The sequence below is a fragment of the Micrasema longulum genome, unplaced genomic scaffold, assembly GCF_059751315.1.
Source record: "Micrasema longulum isolate JH-2025_06_02 unplaced genomic scaffold, ASM5975131v1 h1tg000769l, whole genome shotgun sequence".
Taxonomy (NCBI): domain Eukaryota; kingdom Metazoa; phylum Arthropoda; class Insecta; order Trichoptera; family Brachycentridae; genus Micrasema; species Micrasema longulum.
Window position 1 is genome coordinate 434627 of NW_028277963.1, and position 13836 is coordinate 448462.

At 33.6% G+C, this 13836-nt stretch overlaps 1 protein-coding gene across 1 annotated transcript in view; it reads left to right on the plus strand.

The window, feature by feature from the left end:
* The window catches only part of LOC148279092 (uncharacterized), a 40371-nt gene that overhangs the window by 21468 nt on the left and 5067 nt on the right, over window positions 1–13836 (plus strand). The window contains exons 16-22 of the mRNA XM_088230470.1: window positions 2263–2334; window positions 4043–4139; window positions 5138–5326; window positions 9250–9437; window positions 10129–10266; window positions 11956–12048; window positions 12831–13005. Coding sequence (XP_088086596.1) covers window positions 2263–2334; window positions 4043–4139; window positions 5138–5326; window positions 9250–9437; window positions 10129–10266; window positions 11956–12048; window positions 12831–13005 — 952 coding nt within the window. The remainder of the gene's footprint in view (window positions 1–2262; window positions 2335–4042; window positions 4140–5137; window positions 5327–9249; window positions 9438–10128; window positions 10267–11955; window positions 12049–12830; window positions 13006–13836) is intronic.

A 13836-nucleotide genomic window follows, 5' to 3' on the forward strand; every position in this document is an offset into this window, starting at 1 on the left:
TTAGCCATGAATGCCGCAATTGAAGAATGTAGAACAACGACGCTTGTGATTTTCTTCAATTTTACATGAGAGCAGTTGAATTTTTTTTTTACACTTTATTTCATAACTCGAACAAAAGTTAATCCTTCGATACTTAGGTTAGTTATATATATAATTTATTTTCTTTGAACCTGGAATATAAAGCCTTTATAAAATCTTTGCAAGATCAAATAAAAATAAAGTCAATGTTGCATTTTTCACACATCCGTCGTTGCTCTACTATCAAGACGATATGTTATTAATTCGCAAACCATTTGTTGCTAATTACGGAAAAGAAATGTACAATTTATTTATCATGTTATAAATGTGGTATTTCAGATAATTATTTTATAATTAACATTTGTAACAAAAATTTTATATAAAAAAAATGTAAAGGTATTTATTTCCATCGTGCCGTTTTCTCTTAAGGGTAGTCAGAGAGGATAGACACCACATTACTCTATCTTTCCATACAGATCTCGCTTCCTCTACCTTCATACATATTCTCATGCACGCTCGCCGATTATTCCGACTTTTAACTTGTCCATCTTCAAGTATTTGTTGGATTTGATAGTGCCATGTCTTTCTCGGTCTTCCTCTATTTCTGCATCCATCAACATAAGCATTGTAAATATTTTTATACTGTCCATTCGCTCTACATGTCCAAACCAACGCAGAGCTCCTTTCTTGATTTTGTCAATAATGCTTATCTCAGCCTTACATAATGTACGGATCTCAACATTTGTGCATCTATTGTACATAGTTTTAACAGACATTCGCCTGAGAGATCGCATTTCGACAGCATTCAGCCTACTTTCATCCCTGTTTTTACAAGTCCATACTTCGCTCCCCATATGGGGGACCAGGGTCGGGACCAGGACTTATTTATTTATTTGTTTATTAACGGACATTGTCCATGCATACAATTTATAGGGTTTAAATGTTACAATAAAAGAATAGTTAAAAACATTTTTAAAAAAGAAAAGAAGCATTGACAAACATAAGGAACTTCATTGTGAATTGCTAATTTTGCCTCTTGCAACAAACGTTTATTTGCCAAGGATGATTCCTTCCCATCCCCTCTCCTCTCTTCATAGTGTGGTGTAAATTTTTAGTTAATTTTTGTTTTAAATTTTTATAAAGCCATAAAATATATTCTGTAAAATAACCTAGAATATGTCCATCTACAGTATAACCCCGGTTTTACGTTTTTCAAGGGAGCAACAAAAAAAGTGTAAAACTGAGGAAAACTTTAAAGTGAGGAAATGGAAAATGTATGGAAAAAATTAAATTTCTTAACAATATAATTATTGCACAAGACTATACTAAATATACTGTAGAAAAATTGTAAGAACTGTCATGATTGGGGATTATTCATATTTACCAATGATATAATTTAAAATATTTTGTATTTTTTCAAACAATACTGCAATGTGTTATTTTTTATTGAATTAAAAAAAATACATGCATAAATAATTTTATCTTTTTATACCTTAAAATTTGAATTTGCATAAAATGCTCGCAACGATTATTTCCCTAAATATTGGGAAATTTTATTTATATGGTATTACTTTTTTTAGTATGGCACCACAAAATTTCAACTGTCATTTACATCGCGGACTGTTTCACACTTTTTTGATAACTGTTTAAACTATATCTTTTTCACATTATGTGTGTATAACATCAAATAATATTTATATTGCCAATTTTTTAAGCTTTCTGCATCGTAATTTATTGATGTAAAGACTTTATTCTTCCGAAACATGCGTCAACTGCATGTCACTATTTAGTCAAATGTCAAAATTAGACCCTTAAACAAAATGGTACAACACTGCACCTACTTTGAATTTAGTTTGAGACAATAATTTACACATTTTTTTAATTACCTCGATTTTATTCTCCATTCATGCGGCGGCGCGCGGCTCGTCTTTTGACAGATCGAATGAGTTGTGAAAAAAATTCGACGTAAAACCGAGGTTATGAAAACGTTGATGGGGGGAAAATTGAATGAGAATGTATGGAAAAAATGGGACCTAAATATTTCGGTGTAAAAAGCGGGAAAACGTAAAATCGAGGAACGTAAAAACGAGGTTTTACTGTACTTGTAATTTTCTCAAACTTAACGGATTGGGTAGGTACGAAGAAATTGCCTTAAGGCAATATGTCCGCCCTTATATGCATATAAAGTGTTGAATAATAATAATGTTTCTTTAAAACTCATTTTATAATAATAAATATTTTCAGCAAAATCGCCCGCAAGAGCATCCTAACAAGATGATGTCAGGCAATGTCAATCATTCCAGTAGGCACTATCAGGTGAGAATCAACCCTTATGCTTAATGGTATTTTAAATTATGTAGGATTAACACATTTATTTTTTTATAAATCTATTGCATAAAATTAGTATAAATATTTAATAACAGGGATTCTGTATAAAACTAATGAATAGAAAATGAAAACGCAGTGTTCTCTGTTTCTGACAGTCTTCATCTAACATGGCTCAGCCTGTTCTAAGATGGAGATTTTTTATCTTTTAGAGCATAAGTAGTTCTATACTAATGTAACATTAACAAAACAAAAAAACTTGAAACTACTAAATTATAAATGCCTAGCTAATCAAATGTAAGACATTAAACATCGTTATTATACAAATATAAAGTAAATATATGTGCCAAGAATACATGTTACTTAAACATAAATAATATAGTATAATATATAATAAAAAAACAAATATGAAGTAATGAAATACACAAAAATATAAATAATATGTGTATCAATTATATAAAGTACTACGTTTTTTGATCTACATGTATTTTTCAAATAAATCTCTCACCACACTATTTCGCTTTCGCTATCGCTACAGTTATTTTTATTTTAAAATTTGTTTTACATTTTGAGTCTTATATTTGGCAATAAATCATTAAATATTTTTGGAGCAATTACATTATATTGCTTTTTACCAAAGGCGGTTGATACAAATGGGACAATACAGTTAATTTGTGTTGCCGAACGAGTGTTTATATTTTGTTGGGTTCTTTTGACATCACTTAATTTATCATAAAATTTAAGTAGTAGGCACCTCACAAACAATTTTCTTGCATCCAATATCTTTAACTCAGCATTAGTAGACACTTTTTTCTCATCCACTCATATAGACACATATTATAATTATCTTATTTTAAAAATATTACTTCCGATTTGACAGACTGTAGTTGACGGTTTGAAGTAAATCTTATTTGAATAACATATTGGGAGACTTTTGTTGCCGATTGTTTTTTATAGGGACACAATAACTCTTCCAATGTCTTTTGGAGTGATGGCTTTAGCCATTATCTAAATGAGACAATTTTGACGGCAATAGCATAATTTCTACGGTTATACTTAATAAACTTGTTGTGACATTTACACTCAAATTTAATTATGAAATACATTAAATCTGTAAAAAAGTGTAAAACAGAGGAAAACACTAATATGAGGTAGTGAAAAATGTATGGAAAAAATACAATTACATAAAAATAAAATGAATGTACTAGACTATTATAGTGTAAATATACTGCCAGAAAAATTGTAAAAACCATCATAATTTGGGATTATAGACATTTTTTTTACCTGTTTTCAATGATTTCATTGAAAATATTTTGTATTTTTTTTAATCAACATAATGGGTTTTTTTTCATAAAAAAAAACATGTTTAAATAATTTTTGTACCTACTTAATTTTTTTTAAGTGTCTAAATTAGACACGTAAACAAAAAAATTACACACTGCACCACATACTTTGAATTCAGTTTGAGATGGTATTTACCCTTTTTTTTATTCACCCTGATTTTATTCTTCATTTTAAACATTAAAAGCGGGAAAACACAACATTGAGAAACAAAAATATGAGGTTTTATTGTACTTCAATTATAAACACAGTGTTATCTTGGATTAAGTCTTATGGTCTTGTATTATGGTATACACATTTATAACAATGTCAAACAGATATAAAATGCCATGTTTTCATAGGATAAATTTGATTACAGGTGTCTCCAATTCCTAATGACTTGCAAACTTACATGAATAATCTCCAACCTTCCCAAGATCTGTTGCTGCGACCGGAAGCCCAGACCATAATGCAAGGTAAGTGAATTGCTGTAATTCATCTGGTAATAAAATGGATTCTCATAATACTGACTTGTTTTTTCTCGAGCTACTGAATTTATTTATTTATTTATTAACGGACATTGTCCATATATACAATTTATAGGGTTTAAATATTACAATAAAAGAATAGTTTAAAACATTAAAAAAAGAAGCATTGACAAACATCAAGACAAGATCTGGACTATTTATTTAGTGCTTGTTTAAATCGTTGTAAACTCAAACCAAAAAAGTCTAGATCTTGTCTTGAGTTAACAATATGACAAAGACGGGTCATTGGAGAGTTAAGGCCATAGTTTGTTCTATTCTGATCGATGAATGGAACTTCATTGTTTCTCAACCTACGAGTCGGAATATTGAATTTTACTTGTCCCAGTAATGATGGAACATCGATTATACCATTTAGTATGCCGAACATATATATGGAATCAATATTAGTTCTACGTTTTTGTAGACTAGAAATATTTAACATTGACTCTATATCAGCATAAGAATAATTACCCCTCTCTAGTCCAAGCATCCACGCTACTTTTCGAAGCAAGCGATGTTGGACTGATTCAATGTGATTTATGCGATTGACATAGAATGGAGACCAGACCACGGAGGCATATTCAAGAAGAGGGTGAACAGTTGAGCAATAAAAAGTTTAGAATGTACTGACATTAGTAAAATCAGAGGATATTCTGTTAATGAAGCCAAGTAATTTCAGTGATTTATTTACCATTCATTCTCACCATATTTAATTTATCAATATGTTTATTTATTATATATACGGCCTAAGCCAATTACAACAGTTATATGAAGAAACGTATATACAAGAATCCGAATGAAAAGAACATAAAACTATGTAGCAATGACAAACAAGGCCAATAAAATAATGGGAAACAATATATTCAAGAACATGATCAACATATAAGATTTCGAGATAATAATAATAATGGCGATAATAATCGCTTTATACGTGTTTCTGTTTCCAGGACTGAAGCAGGGGGAGCTGACGCCGCAGCACCTTGTGCAGCAGATCAGCAACCCGGGCCTGCAGAGCCGACAGCGCGACATGCTCGCCTCCATCCTCAAGGTCCACGAGCACTCGCGCCCCCCTCACCCCGCCCACCTCGCCCTGCCGCCGCAGCAGCAGCTCAGGGTCAGCCCGCTGCCCCCCAACGGTAAGACACAGACCATCGTATATTAGTCTCGACGCTCTGTGTGGATGAGAGCGGAGTGAACTCTGTTGGATTGTGATGAATGTCACAATCGGATGTTTAAAAAATGCTCCTTAAAGGTGTGCAGAATATTGATTAATACAGTACTATTTATTAATAATATATATTAACAATGAGGACCTGCGATTCTTGGTAACTTAAGTGTACGATGTATTTATTTATTTATTTATGCTTTATTAATTTAATTCATTACATTTTAAGAACTAATATAAACTTTTAATAATATTACATTTTTTTTATCAAAATTTTTCAATTACATTTTTTTTTTTATTAATTTTAAATATTTCAATTTTTTCTATTTCTTTTATTTCTTCAGGTAACTCATTGTACAGCTTCAATCCCTTGTACAATGAGTTTTGAGATTCTGTTTTTTTCCTCATTGGTAATCTTATCTTTTTTTTTACCCCTTGTTTCATATGTATGACATTGTTGGTTTAATTTTATTATTGTTTTTATTTTATTCATCCCCTTAATTATTTTATGTATAAAAATTGCCACATTATATTTAATTTGTTGCTCTTCTGTAAGCAAGCCAATTTCTTTGTGCATTCTTTCTACATTAGAATATATAATTTTTTTTAGTATAATCCTCATGTATGCGAGGGAAGCAATTTGCTGATGAATGTCAATAAATCGAAAGTGATGGTCTTTGAAAGAAATGAAAGTATGACTAAATGTGGAATCACTGTGAATGGGGTTATATTGAAACAGGTATGGGGATTTTGTTTATTTGGGAAGTATGTTTACTAGGAATGGAATGACTGAGAAAGATATTGAATGGAGGGTGAGTGCCAGGAATAGAGTTAATGGTGCACTTCAATCAACCGTCAGGCAAAATTAGCGGTTCACAATGGAGTCCCAGTGCCGACCCTGATGTATGGGAGCCAAGCATGGACTTGGAAAAACAGAGATGAAAGTAGGCTGAATGCTGTCAAAATGCGATCTCTCAGGCGAACGTGTGGGAAAACTATGTACGATAGATGCACAAATCTCGAGATCTGTACATTATGTATAGCTGAGATTTGAGAAGCCTTATTGACAAAATCTAGGAGATTTGGGAAGCCTTATTGACAAAATCTAGAAAGGAGTTCTGCGTTGGTTTGGACATGTAGAGTGAAAGAATGGCTAAAAAGATTTACAATGCGAATGTTGATGGATGCAGAAATAGATGAAGACCGAGAAAGACCTGGCAAACACTTGAAGATGAACATGTCAAAAGTCGAAATAATCGGCGTGCGTGCATGAGAAGATGTATGAATGTAGAGGAAGTGAGATCTGTATGCAAAAACAGAGTGATATGGCATTCTATCCTTTGCCTACCCTTACGGGGAAACGGCGTGGCGGTTTGTTTGTATAATATTTAGTCTGATTTTGTCTTGTTGTTCTGAATTACATGCAGCCTATTGTGTTTCTCCCATAATGGCCACAAGTCCCAATACTTTGGCTGTTCACCACCCAGGTAAATTATAATATATATATATATATTTAATAAATGTTAAAAATTGTATTTCCATATTTTCAGCATGCCTTAATTTTTGCTGAAGTTTTCTGAAAACACTTTGTATTTACATGGCTTATAACTAGTCATTCTCCCAGGTGACAGAGTGCAACAGATGACTATATAAACTTGTATATGAATGTTTCTTCGTCACCTTAACACATGTAGAAGCTAAATCTTATCACCAGATTGGTACTGATCAGTTTTAGAACACAACCATTCCCTTGTCAGGGCTTAAAAACTAGTACTGGGTCATTATGCTATGTGCTGCCGTTCGTTGTTGATTTTCAGACAGTATGGCAGCATCAGATGTACAGCTCGGTAAATTCTTCATCTGTTAAAGAAATATCTAATATTTTACGCTGCATTCAGTTAAAAAATGGTAACCTGCGCATGAAATTTTGCTACCAAACTTTGATGTCTGAGCTGAGGTTACCATTGCTCTCCATCGGAAGGACAATTGCTGACCTCACTAATGCACAAGGTGGTCTGCGCTCTAATAGATCGCCCAAAATTGCTGTCCCTGATAATCTTTTGTGTACCCCCAAGGACCACCAAACTCTAACACATGTTCCGATGCCAGTACAGTAACACAGACTACACTCACTATTCATCTCCCCTGGCTCGCATGCACAGAACTGCAAATAATTATGCAGAGCTGTTGGACTTACTCCACATCACTTCTGTTGTAATCCAATCAGCTACGCTATCCGCTGAATGGCCATCTCAATTCTCAGACTCTTTTTAACGTGTTTTTCATTTCTTTTTAATTCATCTTTACTTCCTTTTCAATGACTTGAAATTGAAATGATTAATATCATTATATGTGAAATATCTGCTGCTAATGTACTTTATGTATATTTCTTCTTTATTTATTTGTTTTTTTTCCTCACTGAAGTGTTTATTTATTAATGAAATCATACAGTCTTTATATAAATACAAAAGAACAATTAAAAAAAGTAAGACCAATTACAGATTTCACATTAATTTATTATGAATGCAGGAGAAGAGGGGAAAAATAATTCAATTCAATAAAAAAATACATATATAAAAATATAAATATGAAATAAAAAGTACATAAAAGAGAGAAGACATTGTATAGCTCCAACTATACTTTCCTCCCCTCTCTCTCTGCCTCCATGAACATTTATATTTCTTAGTAAAAATTTACAATCAACAATAATTAATTAGATGCAGGTATTTTACATATGAATAAGCAAAAGTTAAGAGTTGAAATTAAAAGTTAAAATTAAAAGCTAAAATTAAAATTAAAAGTTCAAATTAAAAGTTAAAAGTTAGACAGGAGATAAATTTAAAATGTCTTTAACAGATCTGATAAAAATATAGTCTTTACAGTGTATTAAGTCGATGTCACTAAAACTGTCATTATAGGTAATCTGTATTCTTCGAAGAGTGCTATTTTTCATATAATTAGTCATTGCGTTGTCGAGTTGAGGAATATCGAAGAGTACAGATTGACGAGTTCTATGGACAGGGACTCGATATGAAATGCTTCCAACGATTTCTGGGCTATCAATTAGGCTATTTATAATTTTATAGAGAAAGCTCATGTCCAACATGGTACGCCGAGTTGCGAGATTTTGAACCTTATGAAAATTAGCGGACTCAGTCCTACTTGAAAATGAAACATTAATTTTTAAATCTAATTGTCTATGAAAACAGTGTTCTCGAGTTTTTGATTAATTTACACATGTGTTAGTATTATATACAAGTGAGTGTGCTAGTATTTAATATTAAGTACATAGATACCATTGTTTCTAACTAGATATTTTTATAACATTTTGAATATATGTATACGACGGCCGGCCATGTAAATAGCGGCGTCCACCCGCGCGCGAGTTTAGTCGACAGTATGCCGCGCGGCGAGCAACATACAGATATGAATACACAAAAACACAATATTGACATTTAACTTTATTTCTATACTATATTTGCCCTCGGTGTAGTCAAGGCCAAATCCGAAAGTGAACTTTATTGAGGATTTAGCACTTGACTTTATCACATACACCGAGGCCCTATACTTATTTAAAATACATGATACATTTTATTTCATACATAATACTTGGATAATAATATATTTACTAATTCGCCCGCGCGTCCGGAACAGAGACGTTGATATATCAAGGATAACCATTTATGGGGCATCCAAAAAAACACAATTTAAATCTTCCTCTTCAAGCTGACATTCGCACATGGCAAAGTCCCAGACGTGGATTCTTGAAAAGTGAGAACCATCGCAGCAGTTTTTACGTACATTTAATCTGTTTATTAAAAAGCCCTCTGGAAGTTTATTAAATAAAAATAATTGTTTATGTATTCTGAATGTCATCGTGATGTATTTCGACAGCGATGCAGTCACGGATACCGTCCCCGCGCGAGCTGCAGCAGCACACGCAGATCATCATGCAGGGGGCGCTCATCAAGAAGAAGCTGGAGGAGCAGCGGGAGAACTTCCGGCGGCGCCAAGAGCAGCAGATGGCCGCCTCCAGTCCCACCAAACACCAGCTCTCCGTCACCTCCTTCACCCCGACTGCCGTAATTCTCAATCCTTCATTATTATTATCACCGTTCAATTCAGTCATCAAAATAATTTAATGACCCAAGGGACAAGGTGTAAATTGGTTTTCTTAAAATGAGAAAATAAATATTACCATTGAATTTTTTTTCATTGATAGCTGTATCTTCATACATATCGACACGTCGATAGAGCTGGATTTTTAATACCGAGGTAGATAGAGACTGAAGAAAAGTTTTGCATACCATGTCAGGAATTGTCGAATTTCATATAGAAATCATGTTCAAGCTAGTATTTTTTACTTGTAATTGCTATTTATTTAAATTTGAAATTAGGTGGCTACTTTTAATCTCATTTATTAATTTTATTTTATTTTCTGACTAATGAACTGGACGTTTGATTCTTATATTATTTCGTCATGATCGTAGAACAATGACGGATGTCCGAAAAATGCAACATTGACTTTTATATTTGATCTTAAAAAAGGGTTAAAGGCTGCATATTCCAGGTTTGAAAAAAAAAGTATTTACAATTAATCCAAGTATCAAATGATATACTTTTGAACTTATCAAGTTGTGACATAGTGACAAAAAAAAAATTATACCTCTTTCGTGTAAAGTTGATGAAAATCACAAGTGTCGTTGTTCTACGATCATGACGAATAACTCTCAAAATATAGTGGGTTGTATTTTTAATAATTTTCTGTTGCAGGTTCTACGAAAAATGATGGCCGACAAGGAACCAGAGCCACTCGGGCCCAACGGGGCTAAGGCCTCGGGCTGGGGGGCCCCTCCCACTCACATCCTCCCTCAACCCGTCGCTCCCAAGCACGGCAGGCCCATAGTCAAGGTAGGCCTTAATTAAACAGCTTATAATTTACACCAATTGTTTCATTACAGACCTCGACTTGGAGGGCGAAATTTAAAAAAAGGAAAATTTGTCATAATAAAATTACACAGTTTATGAGGTACTGACCCCCAAAAATCATGTCCTGCATGTAATATTTTATTAATCTATATGCGATGGAAGCCACGGAATATTGTATTAATTGTTTATAACTAATATTTAATAGTATAGGTCCTCGGTGTATGTGAAAGCCAAGGGCTGAATCCATAATAATGGCGATTTGATCCACTTTCGGGTTCGGCCTTGGCTATACCGAGGAAAATGTAGAATAGGATTTTATTTGGATTATTTTATGTTGAATGTATGTATTTTGTGTATGTTTATTATGTTGTACATTCATTGTTCATTCTTGTATGTTGCTCGCCGCGCGGCATACTGTTGACTAAACCCGCGCCCGTACCCCCACTCCCTGGTGGTGGCTCGTCGGGCAGAGTGCCGCGAGCGCTTTATAATGGGTATACTTAAAAATAAAAATCAGTTCGCTCAAGGCAATTGTATCGTGTATTACTCTCCGCCTCCGCGCCCCCCGCTCCCGCTGGACTTCGTGCTTCGCTGCTGGCTTCCGCCGTGACTGCCCTGACTGTGCTTGCCTCTTCACCATCAGGACCCGTTGGAAAGCCCTTTTCAGGGCTACTGAGGTTGACTTAGCGGTCAGTGCTTTCTCGGTGCGCCGGGCTCTCAGGCCTCCCGTTCTGTTCTGTCAGAGTACAAGTTTAGTGTATTTTTCTTATTTTGTGTCTTTATTTACACAACAGGCCAGAAGGCCCAATTACAGTGGTAAATTACAGCCCAGTCTATATAGTTTAGTTGGTAGTTTCTTGTGTACTCACCGGGCAACTAACTCGGAGCCTTCCACGCGTGAGCCAAGCGTCTTAGCCACTACATCATGGAAATGTGTATTTGTCAACCTTTGTCTGTATATGTTTATCATTGTTTTTTCAGATGTTTGTAATTTTTGTACATTTGATTTATAAATAATAATTAAGAAATGCTGCATTTGGTGTTCTCATGCAGTGCCCTATACACCATTCGGTGCAGATAGGGATATATATCGGTGATTATAGTCCTTAAAATATAGCTTGATCAGAATGACAGCTGTCAAACTAATGTCATTAGTGATGGGAAATTACTGATCACTGATCAAATCGATTTTATCAGTGAATCATGAAACTCTGTTTCCAAAAATTGATATAAAAACGCAAAAACAAGCCTATTATAGTGTGTAATGTGATAATTATTTACCAAAAAATAAGACATTTATAATTTTTTCATGAACAACATCAAATGTATTATTTTTTTATTCGATCAATTTGTTCCATCTCTAACGTTTTTGCAAAATGATGTCACCTTGTAAGAACGTCATTAATAATTAGATTTATTTTAGTTTTTTTTTTAGTTTTAAAGCTGATTTTATGTATTCGTTTTGATTAATGTGTTAAGCATTGTATTCAAATAATTAATTAACACGCCAGATACGAATGATTTTTCATGTGTCAATATAAATAACTCCTTAGACGTTACTACAAAGTTATGTCGTCACTTTTTCTGGCAAATGTTATTCTAATCAAGCTATATTTTAAGGACTTTGTTATTGTGAAAGTCATATGATTCCAATTCTCCCTTTCATTACAGCAGGGTAATGGCGGTGGGATGGGAGTACCCGGGGGCTACCAGCCCCCTCCCGCCGACTTCCCTCCCCAGCAGTTTGTCAACCACCACTCCCAGGTAACGATATAGTCAATAACTCGCCTGACCACACCTCGCGTGCTGTATCTAACCACAAATTTATCTCTTGGTTTTTTCCAACTGGAGTTGCTTGTAACATTTTACTATGTATTGTATTTCATTTTCTTGCACTATTCATTTTTACAATTTTCCACAACTCTCTCGTTCAATTCATTATCTATAAATTATTAAACTGATTTTACCTCAAAATTTAATATCTATACCATTACCAGTGTACCTAAGTCTAGTCTAAATCTCAAAAGGCGTAATCTGCTGGTCGAAAAGTAATTATATTTCAGTTGCATAAAATTTTTAAGTATATTTTTTACCAAACATACCTTTAAAATTAATTGTATTTGTCTAGTGTTTATTCACTTTATTTTTTTAAGGGCACAATTTTGAAAAAATAAACGGTGTTTTAAATTACTAATTTGTATGATTTTTTTACGTTTTATTAAACTACAGCCTTAAGACCAAAAATTTTTTTTTTTTAAATGACTACACTAATAATATTTCTCATATAACCCTGACGGGTTTTAAAAATCAATTTAATTTAAAAATAGTCATATTTTGTGAATTTAAGTATCAAACTGCCTTCATATTAATTTATTTTTATTTGAATTTTTGGTGTGAAAATTATAGTGAAATATACATGTACCTCTAAAAAAATTATCCCCTTCAGCCTCCGCCGATGATAAAGGACTTTATTTTTTTTATAATCTAAAATATGTGTAAAGCACCTCTCAGTGCAGTGATGTAACTTATGATCTCATGTTGTACAGCAACAGTACATGCAGAGTATTCAGCTGCAGCAGATAGCCCGCGGTAAGATGCCGTCGGGGGTGGGGGTAGGGAATCAGCAGCAGTTGCTCATGCAGCGCCCTCACCACCAGCTCAACAACAATATGGGGGGCGCCAGCTTCCACCAGCTCTTCGCCCACCACAGAAATCACAATGGTGAGAGATTAACTCATATAACCTATCTCTAACTTGCAAGTTTTTTAACTCGGAGTAATAATGCGCCAAGCTGTAGATTAAGTTAGCTACAGTTCGCAGCAAAACAATGGGCCGTACTCAGGTCGAGAATTGCCAAATGGATAATAATTTGCATAAATACTTTTAAATATGTACCTGTGTATTTATTATTGCAGGGTTATTCCAATTTATTTTTCTGTAATTTGCCCATATTTATTTTGTAAAACGAACTACAAAACAAAAGTATTTCATAGACCACTATTAAGAAAGTATTTCTGAAACCTTTATTTGTGCGGGTGAGATTCACCTGATTGAATTATTTCACCTACATACTAGGTAACGCCAAAATATTTTTTAATTTCAATACTTCTTGGAGCAGGGGGATTTATCAACAAACAATATTTTGAGTTTGTTCAAATTTTTATAATCCAAATAAAGGTTTCAGCTCTTTAACTTCTCAAACATCAACAGATGGATGAATTGAAGGAACAATGATGTTCAAATATAGGCAGAATGGTGAATGTTAGTGTGTAAAGTGGCCACTTAAACCAGCCAATGACTGGTCATAAGCTCGGTAGACGCTTAGACTTCTATATTTCTTTTTCTAAAATGTTCTTCATCTCTGTTGTAATATGTAAATAATCCACGAGTCAAGTACGTTTTTTTACCAGGGGTGTCGTACCACATTTCTAAAATGACGCCAATAGATGTAATATCCGTGAATGTGTTAAAATAATTTGGGTTCGTATAAAACTTAAACACAAATATATTTCAATTTTGGAGCTATTTTCAACTAGTTGAAAATAACGGCTA